Source organism: Lepidochelys kempii, chromosome 8 (assembly GCF_965140265.1).
Source record: "Lepidochelys kempii isolate rLepKem1 chromosome 8, rLepKem1.hap2, whole genome shotgun sequence".
Taxonomy (NCBI): Eukaryota; Metazoa; Chordata; order Testudines; family Cheloniidae; genus Lepidochelys; species Lepidochelys kempii.
This window is the reverse complement of record NC_133263.1, coordinates 84,615,742-84,642,181: the sequence shown is the minus strand read 5'-3', so window position 1 is coordinate 84,642,181 and position 26,440 is coordinate 84,615,742. Positions and strand designations below refer to the sequence as shown.

Sequence of the window (26,440 nt, the reverse complement as noted above, 5' to 3'; positions counted from 1 at the left end):
GCGTTTCACGGACATTAACACAGGCAGGTCCAGAAAGGTGCATGACACACGCATCTCTCAGAACACTGGCCTATTCAGGAAGCTACAAGCAGGGACTTTCTTCCCAGACCAGAAGATTACGTAGGGGAAGTCAAAATGCCCTTTGTGATCCTGGGAGACCCCTTAATGCCGTGGCTTCTGAACCCATAAACACGGCAACTTGACAGCAGCAAGGAGCGGTTCAACAATAGGGCTGAGCTTCATCTCTGACAGAGAATACCCCATGGAGATGAATATAGCCTGAAACAACAGCTGTGAGAGGTGTGAACTGCGCCAGTCAGGTGTTCCCTTCTCCACTCTCCATCCAGTTCAGGAGGGTCTGAGCCGTGTGTGTTAAGCATACCCGTTCTCAGCTGCGCACCCCCAGCAGTCATGCAGTGGGTGGGTGCATGCCCCGAATGCACTCCTGTTCTAAGCTCCCCACCCAAAACAGGCAGGGCTAACATGGGGGGAGGACGACTCAGACCCCCCTGAAAAGGTAAGCCCCTCCGGAACCTGACCCCCACCCACGCCTGGCCCTCTCACCCACAGTCTCCTCTTCCCCCCGCTGCCCAGCGTCGCTCTCGGGGCGCTGCCTTTCTCCAGGCCCGGGGCGAGCCCTGGCTGGCCCCCAGGCCCGCTGCCTCTCCGCTGCAGGCTGAACGCGGAACTCTGGACCCGCCCCCGCGCTGTTCAACGGGCCCAGGTTTTAGCCCCGCCCAGTGGCTGGCTGGCACCGCCCCTCGCTCTGCGCCCCCGCCCGCGGGAAGTGGGGCCCGGCGGCCACCAGCACTCGCCTGCGGGGGCAGTTTATGCTCGGTGGCAGCGCCCGTCAAGATGTCTGCGCTGAGGGTCACCCGGGTGAGGAGGAGGAATTGGCCCGGAGGTGGGGCTGGGGCTATGCGGGCCCTAGCAGTGGCGGCCCCGGCGGGGGCGCATGGGTCACCCCGGCCGCGGGAGGAGCGGGGGGCGGCCCCGGGGGGCGCATGGGTCACCCCGGCCGCGGGAGGAGCGGGGGGCGGCCCCGGGGGGCGCATGGGTCACCCCGGCCGCGGGAGGAGCGGCCCCGGGGGGCGCATGGGTCACCCCGGCCGCGGGAGGAGCGGGGGGCGGCCCCGGGGGGCGCATGGGTCACCCCGGCCGCGGGAGGAGCGGGGGGCGGCCCCGGGGGGCGCATGGGTCACCCCGGCCGCGGGAGGAGCGGTGGGCGGCCCCGGGGGGCGCATGGGTCACCCCGGCCGCGGGAGGAGCGGGGGGCGGCCCCGGGGGGCGCATGGGTCACCCCGGCCGCGGGACGGGAGACATATCGCGGCTCGGGAAATGGGGTTTACTGGGGAGCACCTGGGGCTCAGGCTTGCGCACACGGTGGTCGGTTCTGAGGGAAGGTGCAAAGGTCAGAGCCTGCAGTGGGGGCCCCTGCAAATGTGTGTTGTGGCTCACAAGGGGTGACAGATGGCGGTGATGAGAGCCTAGGCTAGAAGGAAATGGTGGCGGGGAGAGATTCTGGGGCCCAGACAGAGGGGCTGGAGTGACACCAGGGGCAGGGAGGGGTGGGAGGCCGCTCCTTGAAGTAGGAGAGCCACCAGGGCAGAGGGAATGGTCAGGTTCAGGCAAGGGAGGGCTCATGCTGGGGGGCAGAAGGCAAGGCAAGGGAGGCACTGGGGTCCCAGGTATAGGGGAAAAACTGTGGAGGGGAATGTGGAAGATGCTGGAGTCCTTTGAATCATCATTAGTCCCTGAGTGTGGGGAGAAAGAGGACAGAGCCCAGGGTTAGGCTGGGTGTGTGTATGTGTGCACCATCCGGATAGAATGTACACTGCTGTTTGACCATGTTATTCTTCTCCCCCTCTACACCTGGCTCTAACAAATCGTGCAAGAAGCCTTCACTCAACTGGCCTCTTGCTTTTCTCCGGAGTGTGGCTTTTAGAAATGACAGTGCTTTCTAAAGCCAAGCCCTGTGGAGCAGGGGCACTGGAGAGTAAAGAAATGCAGACCCCTGGAGTTCTTTCCCTGTTCTGTGTTTGTGCCTCAGCATTTGAGACAGATTAATGTTTGAACAGTTCAGGTGTTAAACTTCCAAAATGCTGTTTCTCTGACTTTTGCTCAGTGTTTACCAGCATGTGTTACACAACTTGAGGCTCTTCTGCTGGTGTGGGAAATGCTAGAGGAGTCCAAGAGACTAATCACTGGAGGAAAAAATAATGAATAAACATAACTTCTGCTTCAGACTAAACAGAAGTGATGCCTAATAAGAGAACAAAGCTTTGAATTTTTGAAAAATATTTGATGGGGAGGGATCTCCTTAAATATACATCTCTAATTCTATATTTTAATTTGATTTATAGTGCTGTAAAAAAGAATTTATGCTAGGTTCTAATCACTTTTTCTAGAAATTAAAAATACAGTTCTATTCAAGAAAATAAATTGTACTTGAACTAGCAGCTACTTATCCACAATTATCAGCCTTTATTATAGCCCCGCCACTCTGAAATCCTAGGTAAATAGATGGTTCTTGCAGCTGACTGTGATGATCAACAAATTTAGGTATTCCAAGGTAAACAAGTTCTGTATATGAGTTCCGCTCCTGGCAGCAACTCTTTTATACCAACTTGACCACGTCTGCCACAGCCACAGTCAGCAATGTCACACAGGGAGAAAAGTCCCATGCCATTGAGTATTTAAGAAATCAACCCTAACACCTTAAAGTTCACCTCAAAGCTAATAGGCAACAAGTGCAGAACATGGAAAGCTGATGTCCTGTACTGGCAGCAAGCTGTGCCACATAATAAGCTGCCTGCCAATTCTGCACCAGCTTCAGCCTCTGGGGGTATGTCTATACTGCAGTGGAGTGTAAGTGCAGTATAAGCCCAGGGTTAGTGGGCCTTGAGTTAGCTGACCTGTGTTAGAGAACCTGGGGCTTGAGCATCTATAATAATTCTTAACCCTACATTAACAATTTTCTAGCTGGGGCTCAAACCTCGGGCTCTGATGTCCACTCTGCAGCACACAGACCTGAGTCAAACCAACGATATCTCAGACTCTCTAGTGCCCTCCCGAAATGTGGCCACTCTAACCCTTTGTGTGTGGTGCATTATGGGAAAACTTCACTGCCCACCCTGCACATTACAGGAAGTTTGAACAGCCCATCAACACATCCTGCCTAGCAACATGGAGGAGACCCCTTTTCAAGAACTTTGCTTGCGTGCACTTTCACTCCTTTGTCAGGAAGAGGGTGGAGCACCTGAGAGGTGCTGGTGGACATTTTAGTGGCATTTTCTGACCCATAAAAGACACGTGACAGATTTTATGATGGAGCAGAGGAGGAAGAGTATGCTGGGATGGCAGACTCATATTGACTGTTACTGCTCAATACACTCAACATAGCTGCTTATGCTCCCTACATAGACCAGTGCTTCTGGTGTAGGGCCACAAGCACAGATTGGTGGGATCACATCATCATGCAGATCTGGGATGACCAACAGTGGGTTCAGAACTTTCAGATGAAGACAGCTACATTTCTGGAGCTTTTTGAGCAGCTTGCCCTGACCCTCAGGCATAAAGACACCTGCATGAGGGAGCTCTTGCCATCCAGAAGCAGGTTGCTATAACTGTCTGGAACCTGGCTACCCCATATTGCCTCAGATCTGTTGCCAACCAGTTTGATGTTGGAAAGTCGACTATGAGTAAAGGTGGAGGTTTCTGAGGCAATGAGGCACATGGTGTACTGTAAGGTGGTGGGCATAAAAATATTCATGAACTTGTAGAGAATGAGGTTTCCGGACTGCACCGAGGCCACTGATGGGACTCATGCCCATAGTTTGCTCTTCTTCTCCCCCCGGGTCCCAGAAGCCTTGGTCCGAGTGTAAATCTGAGAGATTTGTGTGTAGACGGAATAGGGGATTGGACTCAATCTTCAGTCTGAGCCTGGGCTTACATTGTAGTGTAGACATACCCTGGGTTGATTTAAGGTATACCTCTATGTAAAACGCATAGTAGTACTCCACTACTCAGTTTTGTCTTAATTAGGAAAAAGGGTGAGTACAGGGTGGGCTTAGCTAAGATAGTTTTGGTAAGTCTAAACTATAGTTGACTGCTTTTCCTTGTCTAGATGCATGTTAGTGTGTTTAGCATGATTTTAGCAGGTTGAGTTATAGCCTAAGTAAAAGCTAAGCCCAACCCAAAGTCAATCCCTTTTCCTAGCCAAAACAAAGCCGTTAGATCCCAAAAGGCATGAGTGACTGCCACAAGGACTGCAGCCGAAAGAAATTGTTACAGATTCTTGGCAAGATGAAAATTAGAAAAAGCCTTTCCAAAAACAGCTGTCCTGATATAATACAGTATACTGTCCTAGTCAGTGACACTGAATTCAAGAAATTTTGAAGGATCCAAGTCCCTAAGGTGTTTCACATCTGTCACTTAGACATTTTTAGACAATTTTGCATGATTTTGTATGCTGTATCAATAATCATAGCAGTCGTTTGGCACATAGACAGAAATATAAGAAAGTGAAGTACACCATTTATTTCATAGTAGACATAACTTCCCTCCCCCCATTCCCCTTTTTTCAAGGTAGGGATAAGGGCAGCATTGTTTTTCTATAAAATTTTCTATGCTTGTTTGAGAAGTAACAAACTGTCACATTTTAACTGAACACACTATCCAAAAGATAAAGCCTCCAAGAATTCATAACTTCCTACTCAAAGAGTGAGGACTTATAACATATGTAATCAAATAATTTCTTACAGAGGAATTAATTAGGGAATGATTAATAACTTGCTTACTTACCAATTCAAGATGGTTATGCAACATTCAAGTATACTATAGCTTGCTTCTCTTCTCTTGCCATCTGAAGTTGTCTTCCTGTATCTCCTTACCTTCAAAACTTTCCATCTATTTTCAAGAAAACCTCAGAAAAGATTTTTTCCTTGTGTATACCTCTTAGTTGCTCTATGACTACCATTGCTATTTTAACTTGTAACTTTTGGGAGGCAGTTTTTATAGAAAATTTGATCCAGTGGAACTTCATTTTGTATCTTCAATCTGGTTGCTAGTCTAATTTTGTGCCCCAACGTGTTTCTTCTACCATCAAACGAGCAGTCTGCTTTCTGGGATTTGACAATTGTTTGCCATAGTCTCCATTGAAGTTATTGTAGTGTTTTCTGCATTAGTTTCATGAATCAAACATTTTAATGTGACTGTTATGCTGTGTCCAGGCATATCTGACAGATCGTGTGTTTTCTTCTATATTTATCAAGAGAATGATGGACCTTTTAGCCAAAATAAAATCCTTGCTACTAAGAAAGTGTCTAATTATGTCCTTATATAGTCTTTAAAGATGACTTGTCATTACTATGTCATTTATTGAAACACTATGCTGTCTTACATTCAGCTTATCTTTGATATCAGTAAAGGGAGGGACTTCTTTGGAAGGTGAAATACAGTGCTGAAAGTAACTTACATTTGGTCAAATTCATTGTTCCATATGTAACTGTATTTTCAAAGAAATGTTCAGTGGGTTTAATATTGTTTGCAAAGTATGCTCTTAAAAGTCTCATGGAATTGACTTTTACACAAAGTCTGAACACTAAACTACCAAACTGAGGACCAGCTCACACTTACTTTGCTGGACTTATCAAATTGATTTACACTGTGCATGCTTCATTTGATCCAGTTCACTGCTGCTCTCCCCTCTTCACCCCCAGCTCTTCCCCCCCCCCAAAAAAAAAGAAAAGAAAAGAAAAGAAAACCCCTGAAAAATCTGTGTGTGTTTCTTCTTTGGGGAAATGTTGGAGCTATGTCATCAGTCTTAAGCAGAAATTGCATAGTAGAATCTTGTGGTGGTTAAGCACTGTACTTCTCTTCACAGCATGCCTTAAGATATAATAAACAATATACCTCCCATCACCTAAGAAGCAAAGAATGTAAGAAGCACAGAAGAAAAATGGAAGGGAAAAAGTCAATGATCAGCATTAGAGAGGAAAATAAACTCCGTATTTACTGTTGAGTCACAAACTTCTGGAGCAAAGTGACCATAGATCACTAGCCATCTGGGGCAGTAGTTCGTTACAAAAAAAGCAAACAGAAAACAACGCATGCTCCATGAATTCCTCAGACTGAGATTTTTCCAAACAATATATTCTGGCAGATGCTGATTTCTAGGCAGAATGTTGTTATTATTGTCATTAAGGTTGTAAATACATGTAAAAGGTTAATTTAAAACAGGAGGAAAAAAAAATCAATGCTTATATTACACTTTTTTTCTTTTCTTTTTTCAAGGCCCCAGTGCTACAACATGTAGTGCATTGCTGGACCCACACACAGCCCCACTGAAGTCTTGTGTTCATGTGCTACACACATTGCAGGATCAGGACCTAAAATAGCTAAAACTTTTAAAAACACTTATAATTATTTTGCAACACTTGATGCAGTATGTGTTTAGAAAGATGAATGTATGTCTGTATTTAAATTTTAATGTGTTCTAAACCACTCCTGTAGTTCTTAAGGCTCCAAGAAGCTTTGCATTGTGAGCATGTTAAATCTCCTATTCCTTTATTTTAAACAGGTGCTTCGAGGCATTGCTCAATGTGGCTGGAGATCACAATCTAGTCAAGCTGCTGAAGTGTCACATCAAATTAAACCTGGAGCTGGCTTTAGTTTTGGTAAGTGGTCTGTGGGTCTGAAGAAATGTTGCTAAGCAGTTTATATGTAAAATTTGTTACAGTCTAGAGAAAGTAACTATCCTTCAGTAGCTCAGGAATGTGTTCCGTATTGTTGCAATGCAGGGTGATGCTGTAGTTCAGGTTGAGAAAACACTTTCATATGAAAGCCCTATTTTCATTTATTGTTATCTTTCTTTTAAAAAATATTTTTTAAGAGCCAAAATTCCTCTCTTGGTCAGGTCAGAAAACCCGTGTGTGTATGTATGTGGAGTTGGATTTTAAAAAAGAAAACTCAACTTCTTTTGGAGTTCTTCTGTGGTGGAATCTTTCTGCCCTTGAATAACTAACTCAAATGGCTTTCTTTTGAAATATAACAGTTTTCATGCTCCTTTAAGACTTTGTATTTGAAAGAGTGTAGTTTAGATGTAATTTAAGTTATAGCAGTTTAGATTTTCAAAAGTCTGCTCAGGTCACTTTCTGTAACTGTAACCACATACTGAAGTGTGATTCTCTGCATCTGTTAGTGTAGTTTTCATTAGTAATAAGAAAGATATAGTAGTGGTTTGGTCCTGACAATGTTTTGGACCTGTAGTTTGTCTCTTTGAAGTGTTGTACATCAAGTTTATATGAACTCTTTAAATAGAGGCATCCTTTTAACTTGAGATGAAAATGGCTGAACAAGGACTTCCTGTAATAGTATAACCATCTTAACTTTTCAACTTACTACCTATTCAGTGGTTATGTTGCACTGTAGTCTAATGGCGTAATAAATTCAAATAATTTAGCAGGTGTATGAGTTCATCCTGATATGAGCACATAATTATAATTGAAGTGTCGTTATTGGAGAGACAGTAGCTAGATATTTGGAAGAGTATGAGATATACTGCTTTGAAAATACCTGATTTCTGCTGCATTGTTAACATTAAGCTGAACTGGGACTGCTCAGTATTTGGTTCGCTGAGATCGCTTGAGGGTCCATGCTGGCCGGGGTCTGAAAGACTTGGCCTGCTAGTTTCAGCTTTGGTTTCCCCTGCCAAAGCAGGGTATACAAGGAGTATATGATGAGAACATAACTGCATTATACCCCACTAAAAAATTCCGGGTTTGCTTGGGCTATTCTATAGCAGGGTATTTCTCCCAGTATGGCTCAGCTCTTTTCACACAGGACTAATAGGCACTCAGCAGAATGAAACCATAGGTGTAATAACAGGTACCATGAGACTGCCCATCCTGGCCTTGCTGCCGATTCCGTCTAACATCGCCCTTCCTGACATCAGGCGACAAGGCACCTTGCAGAATTTGCTCCTTAAAGTGCAAGACGTGCCCCATCTACCCTTGTTTAAAGATGTGTCTAATCCATTGAAACAATGTCTTAGCCCACGGCATCCCATTTGGACAGTTCTCCTAAGGAAACTCAATATCACCCTCGGGGCACATACTAGGTGGCAAGGACAAGCTTCAAACATAGCCAGTGCCTATCTCGTGAGAGATCCAGCACTCCAGCCCCCAAGTTTTGACCTTCCAGGTCATCTTTGGGTAAAGTTCAATTGCTTCAGATGGGGAGTGATCACATGTGCTGCTAATGACTATAACTAGCGCCTTTGTGACTCCCCACTTGGCTGCTATTGTCAGTTAGAAGATATGACATACTTGCAGGCTTTATCCATTGGCAAGCCTGCCCCTTGTGGACTTGCACACTGCTTTTCTGTCAGGTATTAAATGTTTAAGATACTTGGACTAACACACTTGCTTTGATTGTGTAGATGCAATTGCAATAAATATTTAGTAGTTGGTTGAGCAACCTACAAAGAAAATACATCTGGAACGTCTGAATCTTCTGTGTAGAAGACTGTTGCTTAAAGACAAGGCCCTATATACTGTGTAATATGTCAGGAACCTTGGAATTAGGGGGCAGGGATCCACCAAGCCCTCACTTTCTTCATCCCCCTTTCTCTGTTCTAATCAGTACAGTGTTCCTTGCATTATTCATTTTGATAATAAATTAATTTTTTAAAATATCTTCCCCCACTGTGACCTAGAAACCTCTTGGTGCCAACTGACAGAGGTCACAACAGTATATCGGATTATAGGTATCCCCTGGGTTCTCCAAAAGTTAAGACAGATCACTAGAAGGCAATAAACAGATTCTAGGCAGAAAGTAGGTAGTAAACACTTATCTTTCTGGCTGTCCACTGTGTATTGTATGCCTCCAGGCCAATTCAATCAGCATAAAAAACAATGGATATACTTGGAGACAGGCTATGTTTGCAGTCTGGGCCAGATGCAGGCCCAAGGATTTACAAAGACAAAGGAACCCCAAGATAAGCCTCTCGGGACCTTCTGGGCTAAGGGACCATATTCTGTAACTGCATAAAAGAAGTAGAGAGGAGATTAGATTTCATCCTTCAGTCTGGGAAGACAAGCTGATCTTATGAAAGGAGGGTCTAAGCCAATGGTCACCAACCGGTTGATTGCGATCGACTGGTCGATCCTGGAGACTCTCCCAGTGGATCGCGATCTCCAGTCACTAAAAGTCTGGCTGTGTGGTTCAGGAGGGCTGCCGCTAAGGCAGGCTCCCTGCCTGCCCCACGCCACTCCCAGAAGCGGCCGCATTTGGGTGGCGGGGAGACGGCAGGAGTCTCCGTGCACTGCTCCTGCCTACAAGCACCACCCCCAGAGCTCCCATTGGCTGGGAATGGGGAACCGCGGCCAATGGAAGCTGCAGGAGTGGTGCCTACAGAGAGGGGCAACGTGTGGAGACAAGTGTGTCCCCCTTCTCCCCCCCCCTCAAGGGGCCAGGCCGGGGTGCATCAGCCCTTCTGGGAGAGGCGTGGGGCCAGGGCAGGCAGGGAGCCTGCCTTAGCCCTGCTGCGCCACTGACCAGGAGCTGCCTGAGGTAAGTGCCGCCCGGCGGGAGCCCGCACCAACCCCCAGCCCTGAGTCCCCACCCGGAGCCTGCACCCCATGCCCCCTCCTACATGCCGCCCCAGCCCACAACCACACTAAGGGCAGGTGGTGACGAGGTGCTTCACAACCCTGCGTACCCCTGGGAAGTATCACGCCCACATTGACATTTTTAATGTTCTTCGGATCACTGCATCATCAATAAATAAGTGCATTGTACATGTAGTTAGGTGAAAAGTGGAGGTTTATGCCCTTAGGTAGGGGAAGGCTGAGCCTTTTTGGCCCCCAGGAGGCAACTGAGGATGTTTTTTCTTTTTCCTGCCCTTCAGGTGGGAGCAGATCTAAGTTTTGTGTAAGCTGGGCAGCAGCCTATTTAACGCTGTGCAGGCACTCAGGGAACCGGCCTGGGGACCTGCCAGCCCCAACTCTGCTGCGGCATGGCCCCAGGCATGGCCGGGGAAGGGGCGCCTATCCTGCAGCCTCAGCCCTGGAGCTGCCGCTGCGGGGAGAGGCCCCTCTGCCCCCCAGCCCAGCTGCTGCTGTGGGGGGAGAGAGCTGGTGGGGAGTTCTCTTTCCCTGCCATAGCCCCGGGTCAGCTTGCACTTCAAACCCCTCATCCCCGGCCCCACCCCAGAGCCCTCACACCCCTGCACCCAATCCTCTGCTCCAGCCCTAAACCCCTCATCCCTGGCCCCACCCCAGAGCCCGCACCCCTAGCTGGAGCCCTCACACTCCTGCACCCCAACCCTCAGCCTTCTCCCTGAGCACTCCCCACCCCAACTCTGAACCCCTCGGCCCCACCCCCATCACATGAATTTTGTTATGTGCGTCACACCTCACCTCCATATTGGTACACATAACATTCATTCCGCACATGGGTGGGAAAAATTAGAGAGAACACTGGAGTAGATCAGTAGTTCTAACAAGCAGTAAGACTAACTAGAATTTGTGACTAAAATGTTTTGTTTTCTAGAGCTCAGTGATGAACAGAGAGAGTTTCAGGCTACTGCTCGTAAATTTGCTAGAGAGGAAATCATCCCTGTTGCTGCACAATATGACAAAACTGGAGAGGTAGGCTTGCCATATTTTTGTGGGGAAAATAGGTGTGGATATTCAACATTTTCGAGTTCTGCAGAAATTAATTGAATGACTGAGGGTGTAAATACTTTCTTTTCAGTATCCTGTTCCCCTTATAAAACGGGCATGGGAACTTGGTCTGATGAATTCACACATACCAGAAAGTTGTGGTGAGTAAGCAGCTTTTTTAAGCTTATAAAATAAGAGAAATGAAGAAGAATGATACAGAGGACTTTTTTTTTTTTTTTAAAGGTAATGTTGTGTGGTTGGTACAAAATAAACTACTCCGAATTTGAAGATGTAAATGAATAACAGGTATATTCAATAGGCAAGCTGACTTGTTCAGTGCATTTTTAAAAATTCCTAGATATTAAAAGACAAAATGCACGAATACAACAGCATTCACTAACATAGTAGAGCCTGGGGGCTTCTACTGGAAAAAACATACAGCATTATCATAGAATCTCAGAATGTAGAGCTGGAAGAGCATTGAAAAGTCATCAACTCCAGCCCCCTGTGCTGCGGCAGGACCAAGTAAACTTGGCCATTCCTGACAGGTGTTTGTCCAATCTGTTCTTAAAAACCTTCAGTGATCAGGATTCCACAACCTCCTTTGGAAGCCTATTCGAGAGCTTAAATGCCCTACTAGCTAGAAAGATTTTCCTAATATCTAACTTAATTCTCCCTCACTGCCGATTTAAGCCCATTATTTCCTGTCCTACTTTCAGTGGACGTGGAGAGCAATTGGTCAGTCTTCTTTATAGCAGTCCGTAACAATTTGAAGACTATCAAGTTTTTTCTCCAGACTAAATGTGTTCAGTTTTCTTAACATTTCATCATAAATCAGGTTTTCTAAACTTTATCATTTTTGTTGCACTACTCTGGACTCTCTCCAGTTTGTCTGTGTCTTTCCTAGTGTGGTACCCAGGATTTGCACAGTACTCAAACATGGGTCTCACCAGTGTAGTCTGAGTTGGGCAGTTACTTTCCATGTCTTATATTCGACACTCCTGTTAATATAATGATAGCCTTTTTCGCAGCTGGATCACATTGTTGACTCAATTCAATTTGTAATCCGCTAGTGCCCCCTAGGTCCTATCAGTTCTATCAACTAACCAAGTATTCCCCATTTTGTAGTTGTGCATTTGATTTTCCTTCCTAATTACTTTGTGCTTGTCTTTATTGAATTTTATCCTGTTGATTCAGACCAATTTTTCTAATTTCTCAATGTCTTTTTGAATTCTAATTCTGTCCTCCAAAGTGCTTCCAACCTCTCTCAGCTTTGTGTCATTGGCAAATTTTGTAAGCATTCCTTTCACTCCATTATTCAAGTCATTAAAGAAATTATTGACTAGTATCAGACACAGGACTGATCCCTGTGGAACTTCATTAAATATGTCCTCCCAGTTTGTCAGCGAACCCTTGATAAACTACTCTTTGAGTAGTCTTTCTTTCCAGTTTTGTGCCAACTTTATAGTAATTTCATCTAGACCACATTTCCCTAGTTAGCCTATGAAAATGTCTTGTGGAACTGTGTCAAAAGCTTTACTAAAATCAAGAGATACTATGTCTACAGCTTCTCCTCATCCACTAAGCCAGTAACCCTGTGAAAGACGAAATTAGGTTGGTTTGACATGGTTTGGTATTGACAAATCCATGCTGGCTATTCCTTATAACCCTATTGTCCTGTAGGTGCTTACAAATTTGTTATTTAATAATTTGTTCCAGTATCTTTCCAGGTTTTGGAGTTAGGCTGATGGGTCTATAATTTCCTGAGTCATCTTTGTCTCCTTTTTAAAGATAGGTACTATGTTTTCCCTTTTCCAGTCCTCTTGAGTTCTTGATGATAATTGCTACTGGGTTCGAGATTGCTTCAGCTAGTTCTTTAAGTACCCAAGGATGAATTTCATCAGGCCCTGTGGACTTGAATACTTCTAATTTATTTAAACGTTCTTTAACCTGCTCTTTACGTATTTTGGCTTTTCTTCACCCTTCTTGTTAATATTTATTGTGTTGAAGTAACGCCCTTTTTAATGAAGAAGGAAGCAAAATAGGCATTAAACACCTAACCTTCTTGATGTCATCAGTTATTAGCTCTCCTTCCCTGTTAATTAGAGGACTTAAGCTTTTCTTTGTCTTTTTTTCTTACTTTATTGTATTTAAGGAACTTCTTATTGCCTTTTATGTCTCTTGGTACGTGTAACTTATTTTGTGCCTTAGTCTTTCTGATTTTGTCCCTTCATACTTGTGCTGTTCTTTTGTACTTCTCTTTTCATCCTTTCCACTTTTTGTAGGATTCCTTTTTGATTTTCAGGTAATTGAACAGCTCCTGATAGAGCCATACTGGCCTCTTTATCTATTTTTCCTATCTTTCCTCTGCGTCAGAATAGTTTGCAGTTGTGCCTTTAATATTGTCTTCTTGAGAAACTGCCAGCTCTCCTGAACTCCTTTATCTCTTACATTTTCTTCCTATAAGATCTTACGTATCAGTTCCCTGAGTTTGTCTACTTTGTTGAAGTCCATTGTCATTTATACTGGTGCTCTCATTCCTTCCTTTCCTTAGAATCAGGAAATCTATTATTTCATGATCACTTTCATCCAAATTGCCTTCCATCTTCCGATTCACAACCAATTCCCTCTCAAGTCTAAAATGGCTGTCCTCCTGGTTACTTCCTTCACTTTCTGGATGTACGTGTCCCCAGTACATTCCAAGCCTTACTGGAAATTGTGTTTTGCTGTATTACTTTTCCAACAGGTGTCTGGGAAGTTAGTCCTCTATTACTACTAAGTCTTGTGTTTTTGGATATTTCTGTTTGTTCTAGAAATGCCTTCTCCACCTCCTCTTCCTGATGTGGTGGCCTATAGTAGACCCCTACCATGACCCTTTTCCCCCTCTTTTATCTTTACCCAGAGACTTTTTCAGCTGGTCTGCCTCTTACCTTTTCATGGACCCCAGAATGCATGTATTCTTGATGTATAATGGAACACCTCCTCCCTTTTTTCCCTTCCTGCCCTTCCCGAATAAGCTATACCTCTCTATACCAATATTCCAGTCATGAGACTTATCCCACCAAGTTTCTGTGATGCTGGTTTAGTCATCATTTAGCTTATGTACGACTCTCTTCCACTTCTTCCTGTTTATTCCCCAGACTCCTTGCATTTGTGTATAGAAATCTAAGATGTTGAACAGTTTCCCCCACTGATTTCTCTTTTGTTGCTCCTATGACCTTACTGTAATTTTCCATGTCCCACTGCCCCTCCAACACCTAGCCTTCTTTTAAGGTTGCCTTCTTTATGCCTATCTATGGGCTTTGGTCACCTGCCACCTTTTGAACATAATTTAAAGCTCTCCTCACTAGGAGATTTTCTTCCCCTTCCATGTCAGGAGGACCCCATCTCTTCCTCGCAGATTTTCTTTTGTAGTGTGATTTAGAAGAAGGTACATAGTTAACTTCAGTGATTATTCTTTTTATTTTTTTAAACCAGGGTATTTTTGAAGGAATCTCACTACAGTATCTAAATATAATATGGAATTAATCAAGAGTGATCGTTGTAGAATAAATCATTTTGTTGCAGGCCTCAAGTCTGGTAACAATGTGATGCAATCACAAAAAAAGACACTATCCTCTGTAGGCTTTAAAGGACTACTCGGGCTGACTGTGGAAACTGGAGGTTAGATTGAGACCTATCAATTTAGGGCCAGATTCTCTGCTATGGCTGGCATCTACTTGGTGTAGTAGGGGAAGTGTCAGGGAGCTGATTACTTCCCAATTTCTCTGTCTGTCTTGGCCTAGGCCAGGGGTGGGCAAACTTTTGGCCTGAGGGCCACATCGGAGTGTGAAACTGTATGGATGGCCGGGTAGGGGAGGCTGTGCCTCCCCAAACAGCCTGGCCCCCTCCCACTTCCCACCCCCGATTGTCTCCCTCAGAACTCCCAGTCCATCCAATCCCCCCTGCTCCTTGTCTCCTGACTGCCCCTTCCCGGGACCCCCTGCTCCAAACCGCCCCCCTGGGGACCCCACCCACTATCCAACCCCCCGCGCCCCCCAATGCTGCTCAGAGCAGTGGGAGTTCACAGCCTGGCCGGAGCCAGCCGCACTGCCTATGCAGCTGCGGGGAGGGGGGACAGCAGGGGAGGGGCTGGAGGCTGAAGGGCCGGGCAGGACATGCCTGCGGGCCGTAGTTTTCCCACCTCTGGCACCAGTTAGAACAGCCTAAGGGCTGACCCCAGAGGGACCATTCACCAATTGGAGACTATTTGGAGCACATTCCTTTCATTTGGGCCAGAAGGGGGATGGTGTAGGAGTCCACACTGCCAGCTTTTCAGCTCAGAACTCTTATGGTCCAGGAAAATTCTCGGCTGGATGGATAACAGCTAGAATCTGGAGGCACAAGGGTCCAGTATGGAGGGCAGAGAGCAAGAGTATTGACAACAAGAAGTTCATACAAAAACACTTTTGTCTTAGTTCTTTGTAGCTTGCAAGAAGATCGCTCACAGAAACCCTGGAGTGTGAAATTTTATTTTTTAAAGTCTTTCTTGTTTGGCAAAACTCTAAATTCTCATGCTTGGGGAATTGACTATTTGGATAAAATGTGATAAATACAGACATATCCAAGGGGATATGTTTTTCATATTTCCTTGAATTTGTCTGTATAAAGAATTGTTGCATGCTTTGGCTGTAAACTATTTTTGGTAAAAAAATAAACTATTTAACTGTAGGTGGACTGGGCCTTGGCAGTTTCGAAGCTTGCCTTATTACAGAAGAATTAGCTTATGGATGTACAGGGGTCCAAACTGCTATTGAAGCAAATTCCTTGGGAGTAAGTCTTAACATTTTTTTTGTACTATTTTTGACCAGAGTTTATAGAATGCTGTACACTATTTTAAAAGAATAAATCTTCTCTTGTAGCAAATGCCAGTCATCATTGCAGGAAATAAGCAACAGCAGAAGAAATATTTGGGGAGAATGACTGAGGAGCCATTGATGTGTGTAAGTGTAGCTGCTACTTTGTCGAATGCTTATGGTCCATGATATCTTCTTTTGCTTTCTTTTGAAGAAAATGTAAAGGGATATGTACTTAATTCAAATAGGTATTTAAATATAACTAGACATCACAATTTACTGTAAGGTCCGGGATAGTAAGTGGAACACATTCAGTTAGCAAATAGAAGTTATCTGGAGTACAGTCAACCAGAAGTCCTGAAGTAGTTGTTTCAAAATCTAACTTCTATTTCAAGAAGAGGAGTTTGGGGTGGGAGGTGGAAAAAAATCACATTTATGTAATCACAGGCAGATTTCAGAAAATGTATAAAAATATGGCCCAACACCTAAAGGCATAAAAACATGCTGAAGTACTATAAACTCTCAGTAGCTGCTGTATCTAGAAGATAGTGAGGATTCAGATGTCTGCTTCAATAAAGGCTGCATAAATAAGCAGCCAAAAATAGAGCATTACAAAAGAACAGGATAAACATAAAATATTCCTTTGCACTTTTAGCTCCAGATTTCAAAGCACTTTACACTCTCAAATATGGAAATTAAGGCACCGAGAATGCGTGACCCTGAATAAGTTTCAACATGTATCATATTAGAGTTGAAGTATAGAAACCAGATTGATAAATATATCTGGACCGCTTGGTAATAGTGACCATAATATAATTAAATTTAATATCCTTGTGGCGAGGAAAACACCACAGCGGCCCAACACTGTAGCACTTAATTTCAGAAAGGGGAACTACACAAAAATGAGGAGGTTAGCTAAACAGAAATTAAGATACAGCACCAAAAATGAAACCCTTGCAAGCTGCATGGAAACTTTTTAAGAACACCATAATAGAGGCTCAACTTAAATGAATACCCCAACCAAAAAAGAGCCACCGTGGCTAAACAACAAAGTAAAAGAAGCAGTGAGAGGCAAAAAAGGTATCCTTTAAAAAGTGGAAGTTAAATCTTAGTGAGGAAAATAGAAAGGAGCAGAAACTCTGGCAAATGAAGTGTGAAAATATAATTAGGAAGGCCAAAAAAAATTTGAAGAACAGCTAGCCAAAGACACAAAAAAGTTATAGCAATGTTTTAAGTACATCAGAAGCAGGAAGCCTGCTAAATAGCCAGTGAGGCTACTGGACAATCAAGATGCTAAAGGAGCACTCAAGCACAATAAGGCCATTGCGGGGAAACTCAATGAATTCTTTGCATCGGTCTTCACAGCTGAGGATGTTCGGGAGATTGCCATCCCCATGAGCCATTCTTTTTAGGTGACAGATCTGAGGAACTGTCCCATATTGAGGAGGTGGTTTTGGAATAAATTGCTAAACTAAACAGTAATAAGTCACTAGGACCAGATGGTACTCACCCAAGAGTTCTGAAGGAACTCAAATGTGAAATTGTAGGCCGACTAACTGTTGTCTGTAACCTATCATTTAAACCAGCTTCTGTACCAAAAGACTGGAGGACCGCTAATGTGATGCCAGTTTTTAAAAATGGCTCCAGAGGTGAACCTGGCAATTACAGGCCAGTAAACCTGACTTCAGTGCTGGGCAAAATGGTTGAAACTATAGTAAAGAACAAAATTGTCAGACGCATAGATGAACATAATTTGCTGGGGAAGAATCAACATAGTTTTTGTAAAGGGAAATCATGCCTCACCAATCTACTAGAATTCTTTGAGGGGGTCAACAAGCATGTGGACAACGGGGATCCAGTTGATAAGTGTATTTAGATTTTCAGAAAGCCTTTGGCAAGGTCCCTCACCAAAGGCTTGTAAGCAGTCATGAGATAAGAGGGAAGGTTCTCTCATGGATTGCTAACTGGTTAAAAGATAAGAGACAAAGGGTTGGAATAAATGGTCAGTTTTCAGAATGGAGAGAGGTAAATAGGGGTGTCCCCCAGGGGTCTGTACTGGTCTCAGTCCTATTCAACATATTCATAAATGCTCTGGCAAAAGGGGTAAACAGTGAAGTGATAAAATTTGCAGATGATACAAAACTACTCAAGATAGTTCAGTCCCACGCAGACTGCAAAGAGCTACAAAAGGATCTCTCAAAACTGGGTGACTGGGCAACAAAATGGCAGATGTTGATAAATGCAAAGTAATGCACATTGGAAAACATAATCCTAGCTATACATATAAAATGATGGGGTCTAAATTATCTGTTACCACTCAAGAAAGAGATCTTGGAGTCACTGTGGATAGTTCTCTGAAAAAAATCCACTCAATGTGCAGCAGCAGTCAAAAAAGCAAATAGAATGTTGGGCATCATTAAGAAAGGGATAGATAATAAGACAGAAAATATCGTATTGCCTCTGTAAATCCATGGTATGTCCACATCTTAAATATTGCGTGCAGATGTGGTCACCCCATCTCAAAAAAGATATCATTGGACTTGGAAAAGGTTCAGAAAAGGGCAACAAAAATTATTAGGGGTCTGGAACGGCTGTGATATGAGGAAAGATTAATAAGATTGGGACGTTTCAGCTTGGGGGAAAAAAAGAGAACTAAGGAGGCGTATGATAGTCTATAAAATCATGACTGGTGTGGAGAAAGTAAATAAGGAAGTGTTATTTACACCTTCTCATAACACAAGAACCGGGGTCCCCAAATGAAATGAATAGGTGGCAGGTTTAAAAACAAACAAAAGGAAGTATTTCTTCACATAACACACAGCCAACCTGTGGAATTTTTTGCCAGAGGCTGTTGTGACAGATAAGACTATAATGGGTCAAAAAAGAATTAGATAAATTGGAGGCTAGGTCCATCAATGGCTATTAGCCAGGATGGGCAGGGATGGTGTCCCTAGCCTCTGTTTGCCAGAAGCTGGAAATGGATCACTTGATGATTACCTGTTCTGTTCATTACTTCTGGGGCACCTGGCATTGGCCACTGTCGGAAGACAGGATACTGGACTAGATGGACCTTTGGTCTGACCCAGTATGGCCATTCTTATGTTCTTATCTATTACTGAAGTTTTATCAGCATAGTAAACCAATTAATCACTCAGTTGCTTGGACTCATTTGACCCTGTGTGTTTTTTTGTTTAAATACTTAGAGGACTGCATCAGTAAGTAGCTTTTCAATACCCTAATCCCAAATGTGTAAATTTTAGTTCTGGTAGTCCAAGAAACTTAGCTTTATCAATGTGTCTCATTTATCAGAAATTTGCAATAAATGTGTTTAGTATTCTTATTCATCACAGTGGCTTATTGTGAGCTTCCACCCTATCAGAGCCTATACAGAATAGAGCACCCCTAATGTTGTGGTATCTTTAGTCTTAAGATTTGCTTTGTACTGTATCCGAAAGATAAAACTAAAGTTTATATGTGAGCCCCACTTTCCTGATGATCTATATCAATAGTTGTCTTAGTAAAGGGCTTCACCAGTTCCTTGATGGGATCTATTAGGAAAAACAGTTCGAGTTTGCATGTAGAGAGTAGAACGTTAGATGAATATGTTTGCACGTGTTTATACTGTATGTACCTGTGTATGTGTGTGTATGTATTACATACTTGACAGCCTGCTGTTTGTGTGTATTTGTAATGAAAGGCTAATTGCCTTTCAGAACTGAGCATAACAGTAATTTTTTTGGCAAGAAATATGAATGCCATCTCAGTCAGTGTTGTTTCTGATACTATGATGCATGGAGGGTGGAAAGACAGCATTTCTTTAACAGCTAAACTAAGACATGCCTCATTTTGGCACAGGGGCTCATTTGTGCTTCACTCTGTCAGCAGCCCTTGTCATAATCCTAACATAGGCCTGACATAATCGCTGTACCTAATATGTCATATCTGTATTTAAAAGGTGGCATGTAAGTTATCATTAGAAAACTAATAACTCACTGATGATTAACATTTTTGCATGATGTATGTAGTGGATGTGTATACAAAATTCTAAATATGCACCAGAATTATATTCTTAAAATGTGTTTGGCATGTAATGCATAAGCACAGACTGCCTTAGACAAAGCCTCGTCTTCAGGCAGACAATGAAGGTACATGTTCGGTAAATAAAACTATCAAGTCAAGTGCAGGAGGAGATAGCATGGCGTCTATGCCCAACAGGAGAGAAGCTTGGTCTGGTTTTACTTTTTGAAAAATACATTGCAGATGTATTTACTTGTATATAAAGATGGGGGCTGAACCTCAAATGATAAGCAATTGAATCAAATGGTAATATACAATACTACTGTATTGTAAGATGGTATAGAGTGGAGGTCCTCTCTAAAAACTAATGACACACTAGTGATTAATCTCATTGTGAAATGTATGTATTAATACTATCTGAGGAGATAGGGATACATAATGATATTATGCTTTAAAGTCTGTGGCCAAATAGGGAGAAACAAGCTTCCTTCCAGATAGGAGACAAGGCCTCTATTTGTCTCCTATGTAAATTAAGCATGGCGCAATCAAAACAGTGGAAGCCCTATTTACGTACAGGGGGATGGGAAGACCAGAGGAAAGGAAAAACAGCATGAGGTCATCCTGCCTCTTAAAACAAAGTAATTGAACTTTGAAAGATATAAGCAAAGAAAGAAGCCATCTTTGGCATCCATCACTAGACAGACACAAGGGAACAGAGCTCTTGTAAGCTAAGAAAGATGGGTCCTTCAGTGAAGGAGGGAGATAGATTTGAAGTCCCTGGGAATTGAATATAGGTGAGAAACCTCATTAGGCAAAGATCTTTCACCCAGGAAGACAAGGGGAAGCTAGCCCCTTGTGGTTCTGTGGAAGGTCCTGACTGAGAGGAAGTCAGCCATGGCTGGGGAAAAAGGAAGACTGGTGAGAGAAACCATCTTGAACAAATCCTGTACTTTGCTAGCTTAAGTTTGAGACTTTTTGATTCGTTTGTAACACTTTATAACATTATTCCTTTTTCTTGGCACCAGTTAGCCTATGTCCTATTGTAAATAAATTTGTTTTATTTTTACTATAAGCCAATTCAGTACTGTGTTTAAAGGGAAAGGTGTATTTACTCCAGTTAAGTTAATAAGCTGTCATGTGCTTTTGTGTCATTAGAGGAACAAATAAACCTTATATTTTTCTGAACTGTCCAAGAGAGGGCTGGACATTAGAGCACACAGTTTGGGGAACAATTAGGATTGGGAGTGTATTGGGATCACCCTGCAAATATTAACCGAGGCTGGCAGAAAGCCACATAGGGGTGACAGGCGTGTTGCAGGCAGGCTGCTAGGGTCAGAGTTGCAGGACCAGAGCTGCAGATATACATAGGCGCTGAGGGCATGACCTGCATGTTGTTGCTGACTGTGAATGTCATGGCTTGGAGTTACAGTAGCAAAGCATTTGAGGCACCCAGGGTTACAGGGCAGGTGGTTACTCAACCCCTCGCTATTCTGGATTGCATCCTGAACCCTGCGACGCTCATACAATTGGGATTTTTGTACTCAATAGAAGTAGTACAAACACTGGACTAAGTTCTACTCTCTGACACACTGGTATACTCTTCTGTATCAAATAAGGAACTTTCGCTATTCAAAATTATACTGGTATTAGAGTCTAAATCAGTAGTGTGACTTAAGCATATCCTTTAGGGACCATATCCTAGAGGTGAGAGGAAAGTCCATTCCTTTTTAATCCATGTGTTTTCTGCCAACAAGGTGCCATTTTTAGTAGTGCACAGTCGCTTACATCACTGGATTGAGACCACCTTTTTTTAATATAGGCTTCTGAATATTGAATACAAACTTTCAGTCACTATCAGCCTGGGCTGGATTCAAATTAGCAGCTTAAAAGTGAGGTGGTTTGTATTCTGATAATTTTAAGAGCCATTCAGTCCCCCAGTAAAGCACTGTTACTATACACAGACTGAATTATTAACAGTTTTTACACTATGGTGCATCAAGGATATAAAGATAACAGGGGAATCTTAAAAAATAAAAATAAAATTGAGTTGTTACCCACATTACTTACTACTTACCTATTATTTCAAAAAGTAAACTGCACAGTATAGCTTGTCAAAATTTTCCACAATGTCTAGTAATTTACTTTGGAAGTTTAAACCTATTAAACATATTTTTGCATTTTATCTATTCTTTTTGGTAAGGCTTCTTTTAATTCATTTGTGGAAACACATTGAGTGAGATGAAAAAATCAAGACCATTATAAGCAATAGTTTGGTACCTACACAGTGTGATAGTCTATTCAGTCCTCGTCATAAAATGAAGTGACTTTTGTTATTCTGTGCCTTGCTTTGCTTTTTTTTTTTTTTTTTTTTTTTCCCTTTTAGGCCTACTGTGTAACAGAACCTGGAGCAGGCTCTGATGTGGCTGGTATAAAAACGAGAGCTGAGAGGAAAGGAGATGAATATGTCATTAATGGTCAAAAGATGTGGATCACCAATGGTGGCAAAGCTAACTGGTACATTAACTGCTTATTAATTGGCTTTACGGTTTCAATTACTTTGTGTTCAGCCCTTCACCATGTTTTATATATAACAGAAAATTTCCTCTGACTAAGATAAGTATTAGGCTCTCTTTTTTATGATCCCTGTTCTAAATCTTCATGTTCATTACATTCTATTTTGAGCTGTGATCAATATATCACTACAGAATTTTGCAGCTAACGGTGCACACTTTAGTGCCCCACAAGATCTACTAAGGAAGCCACCAGATAACAAAACTACTGAAAATTTGTTTGATAGCAGCATGATTTAAAAGCCAATTAATTCTACCTATTTTTAAAGGGAGGAAAAGTTCAGAGAATGACTTACTTGCACAGTACTCAAAAGAACTTGTCTTATTATTCATTACTCTGCCTTGATTGTATACATGGTCACTGAGCGTAGTTTTCTTCTAGCCACATATACAGCTATACGACACGTGTCACTTCCCACACAGATGGTTATAAAAAAAAGTTACATTTGTGTGGTGTCTTAAAGAGAATACTTTCCGAGCTATCCCCAAATCTAGATGTTGTTACCTTGAAGTCTGAAAAGAGCATTTTTTTTAGAAGTACAGTTCTCTCATCCTGACCTAGCTAATATCCTGTACAACCTGCTTCAAAGAAATTTGCTTAATGGTTCAAGATCTTTAAGGAGGAACCATTTAATACCACCTAGCATATATCTTATGTCATCAATGAATACTACAGGAGGTGACTTATCGAATTTGTTTCATTTTTCTTTTAGAAATGAGCTGCAACTTAGACCTAGAAGAATAAAATTAGTCCCTTCCATGAGACTAAAGGTTTTCACACAATCACCTCCTCCCCTAATCCTTGATCTGCTGTGAAATGACCCATTTCTGCAATAGCTTTTTCATAACCTTCCTAAAGATAGTAACTAATATAATAAAAAATCACATTGCAATATGAGGAAACGGTTCTTTGTATCAGTTGTTTTGTGTAATTTTGTTGGCACTTCCAATACACCCACCACTGTGGTATGTAAGTGCCTCAGTAGAAATATTTCCAATTTAAAGCAGGCTGTCTGTTGTTCATGTCATCTGCCAGAAGAAAAGAACTTAATGCCTCCTTTTAAGAATCTCTTGATAGGGTTAATGTAATATGGTAGTTAATATCTATCTTAAAAAAAACTTGTAACTGTTTATCTCTTAATCATGAAGACAGGTTTGAGTCACTCAAGTTACTGTGTGTTTGCACTAGGTATTTTTTGTTAGCTCGTTCCAGTCCTGATCTGAAAGCCCCTGCCAGCAAAGCCTTTACTGGATTTATTGTGGAAGCAGACAGCCCTGGAATCCAAATTGGAAGAAAGGTGGGGTGTATATGCATAGATATTTATAAGAGTGCTAGTTAGGTACTAGGAATTGCACTTTTCAAAAACAGTAATGATACTATTAATATGAATGCTTTTTAACATATTAGGTATACAACATAATTGTGCCTAGCACAAGAAAACATTTTTGTACTCATTGCTATTTCTATATTGTGACTCATTTTTAAAGATGTTTGAAATAAATTAGTGGTGACTTACTAGGTCTATCATATTAGTATTATGGGTTTATTTCAAGTCAACATGAGGCTTGGTCACCTGGATGGTTTTAAAAAAAAAAAAAGCCTGATTTGATCTTGTTTACACTGGTGTAACTCTATAAATAACCATGGAGTTACACCACTGCACATAAGAAATATGTGAAATCAGAATTGCACCTAAGACCAACTTTTCTTGTAATCAGAGGACTGACTTTCTTTTGACTGCTGATCTGTGTGTGTGTGCGCACGCGCGCAAGGAAGCATGACTGATGGGAGTAAGGAAGGAGCAGCTTATCTGCAAAACCGCACACCTTGAATTCTGTCTGAAAAGATTTTACCTATTGTTTCAAGTAACACCTAACTATTGAAAATGAAAAATTACTTATCCTCTATATTTTACTGTTGTGTATTTGACATAACTACATGTATAGTCAATTTCATTGGATCCTCTGCATAGAGAGCCAATCTCTTTTTCCTGTTTGTGTGGGTGTTTAAAAGTAGCATGGAAAGGGAAAAATGTGATTACACACCCACAAAAATTGTGAAGGGGAAGGGGGAGAAGGGGAATGACTCATGGGCCAGTGTAGTGCCTGAAATAATTTTGCCAACTTGATGGGTAACTTTGAAATGTCCATTTATTTAGAAGAAGAACGTATGTCTCTCCTTTCCTTTCCTGACTCCCAGCCATGGCTGTTCTGCCACTTGAACAGCACCAGTATATGCAACAGGTGGAGCCATGCTGCAGATCAAATTTGTTGTTTTACATTGTGGAGCGGTATCATAAATTCTGTTTACTGATTGGTCTATTTCTTGGGGGTGATCAAAGGGACTCTGTCATATCAACTTAAACCTGAAATTTATATATTTGTATTTTCTCAAATAAATCCAAAATTAAAACAACCTTGTACAAAACAAACTTCAATAGAAATATTTTTGACTTTATAACATTTCAGTAGAATCTATTTCTGAAAGAACAGTTTCTCTCAAAGAGCTTGTCACTAAAATGTTTTATTGCTAGTGCTTGAAACTGCTTTAGAAAATGGCTGTAAGCAAAAGGTGAAACTAGCGATTTTTCATTGTACTTAGAAAAATAAAGGGAATAAAAAGCATAAGGAAAAGAATGATTGATTTTTTTTTTAAAAAAAAATCATTGTTTTAATGAACTCCTTGAGTGTTTTTAGCATAAGTAAAGAAATTGTTTTTGGTTGCTTGTTTATCAACCAGAAGTAACTCTTCAAGGTTAAAACCACCAAATGCAGTCAGGGCAGTTGTTTAAATTTTTGCTCTCAAGAGAGCTAATCTGTCTTTTGTTTAAAAATATGGTTTATAAAACAAAGGGCAGGAATGCACACAGTGGTTAATTGCGATGCAAATAGGTATTTGCATATGGAGTTACTCAATATGCATGTCTGAGTGCTCTGTGGCTGCATCTGGTGTGTTTAACTTTGAAAACTTGGTTGAAAAAATCTGTTTCAATTTCTTTTCAAGTAAATCAAAATTTAGAAAACATGTCATGCCATGGAAGTATTCAGTTCCAGTTGTACCTTTTGTAAACTTCTTTTTCAGGAGATGAATATGGGTCAGCGCTGCTCAGATACAAGAGGTATTGTCTTTGAAGATGTGAGAGTGCCCAAAGAAAATGTTCTAAGTGCTGAGGGAGTTGGTTTTAAAATTGCTATGGGAGCTTTTGATAAAACCAGACCTCCAGTAAGTAGCAGCAATAAGGTGCATTTTTAATAAAGCAAACAAAAAAACTTAAGGTAAAAGTGGAGAATTCAGATTTTACTATGTACTGTATTTGAACTATACAGGTAGCAGCAGGTGCTGTTGGGCTAGCACAGAGAGCATTGGATGAAGCTACTAGGTATGCTTTGGAAAGAAAAACCTTTGGAAAACCAATTATAGAGGTAAGTTACGCAAAAAGTTACAAGCCACAGTTTCGTAGCATGTGTTGTTAAGATACTCTATTTTCATGGGACTACTTTATAGTATCTGTCTGCTCTCACTCTGCTTTTTCAAATGGAAAGGTAGAGTTGAGCACTCCATATAAAACCATAAATAAAGCTAACCAGGTACTAACTCCAGAAACTTTTAAAGAATGAATTGGTAAATGGTAAGTTATTTCAAAGCAATGTGCTGGGGCTGAATTATATCAGCCAGATACTTCAGTTTCCTTACTTACTGGGCAGACAGCTGCAGGGGAGAGAAGACGTGATACCAACTTTTCTTTTTGATGTAAAGCAGGATACAGACCGCATTAATAATGTAGCTAAACGGTGCAGTTCAAAGCTAAATTTTGTAATTAAATAGGTTTTTAATTTTTAATTACCGTATATACTCAATTATAAGCCAGTTTGTTTATAAGCTGATCCCCCCCTCCCCCCCAAGATGGATAAGTAAAAATGGAAAATGTTTATGACCCATTCATAAGCTGACCCTATAATTCAGGGGTTGGCAAACTTTGGCTCCCAGGCCATCAGGATAAGCTGCTGGCAGGCCGAGATGCTTTATTTACCTTGAGCGTCCGCAGGCACGGAGGTAAACCTAAGTAAACAAAGTGTCCTGGCACTCCAGCTGCTTACCCTGATGGGCTGGGACAGCAACTGGTGGGGAAGTTTTTTGGGGGGGAGAAGCTGGGGGTCAGGAGAGTAACTCCTGTGACCACCGCCCACATGACCCACCCCTAGCCCGGGACCCCCACAGTCTCCCCATCCCTTCCCACCTTATCTGGGGAGAGCCAGGGGAGGATGTCTCTGGCCTGGCTGGAGCTGCTCTGGCAGGTCAGGCGGTGTGGCCGCAGCCTATTCCAGCAGGCTGGGCCGGGCGGCGCGGCTG

General features: G+C 42.4%; 1 protein-coding gene across 2 annotated transcripts in view; it reads left to right on the top strand.

Annotated features, from left to right (window-relative positions):
- Positions 1-764: 764 nt before the first annotated feature.
- Positions 765-26,440, top strand: part of ACADM (acyl-CoA dehydrogenase medium chain) — a 38,336-nt gene continuing 12,660 nt past the window's right edge. The window contains exons 1-10 of one of the 2 annotated variants that reach the window (XM_073357314.1): positions 765-879; positions 6,581-6,677; positions 10,555-10,652; positions 10,759-10,828; positions 15,379-15,479; positions 15,569-15,649; positions 21,903-22,033; positions 23,279-23,387; positions 25,172-25,330; positions 25,417-25,512. In XM_073357314.1, coding sequence (XP_073213415.1) covers positions 856-879; positions 6,581-6,677; positions 10,555-10,652; positions 10,759-10,828; positions 15,379-15,479; positions 15,569-15,649; positions 21,903-22,033; positions 23,279-23,387; positions 25,172-25,330; positions 25,417-25,512 — 966 coding nt within the window. In that variant the 5' untranslated portion in view covers positions 765-855. The remainder of the gene's footprint in view (positions 880-6,580; positions 6,678-10,554; positions 10,653-10,758; positions 10,829-15,378; positions 15,480-15,568; positions 15,650-21,902; positions 22,034-23,278; positions 23,388-25,171; positions 25,331-25,416; positions 25,513-26,440) is intronic. The other variant, XM_073357315.1, reaches the window with a different exon arrangement.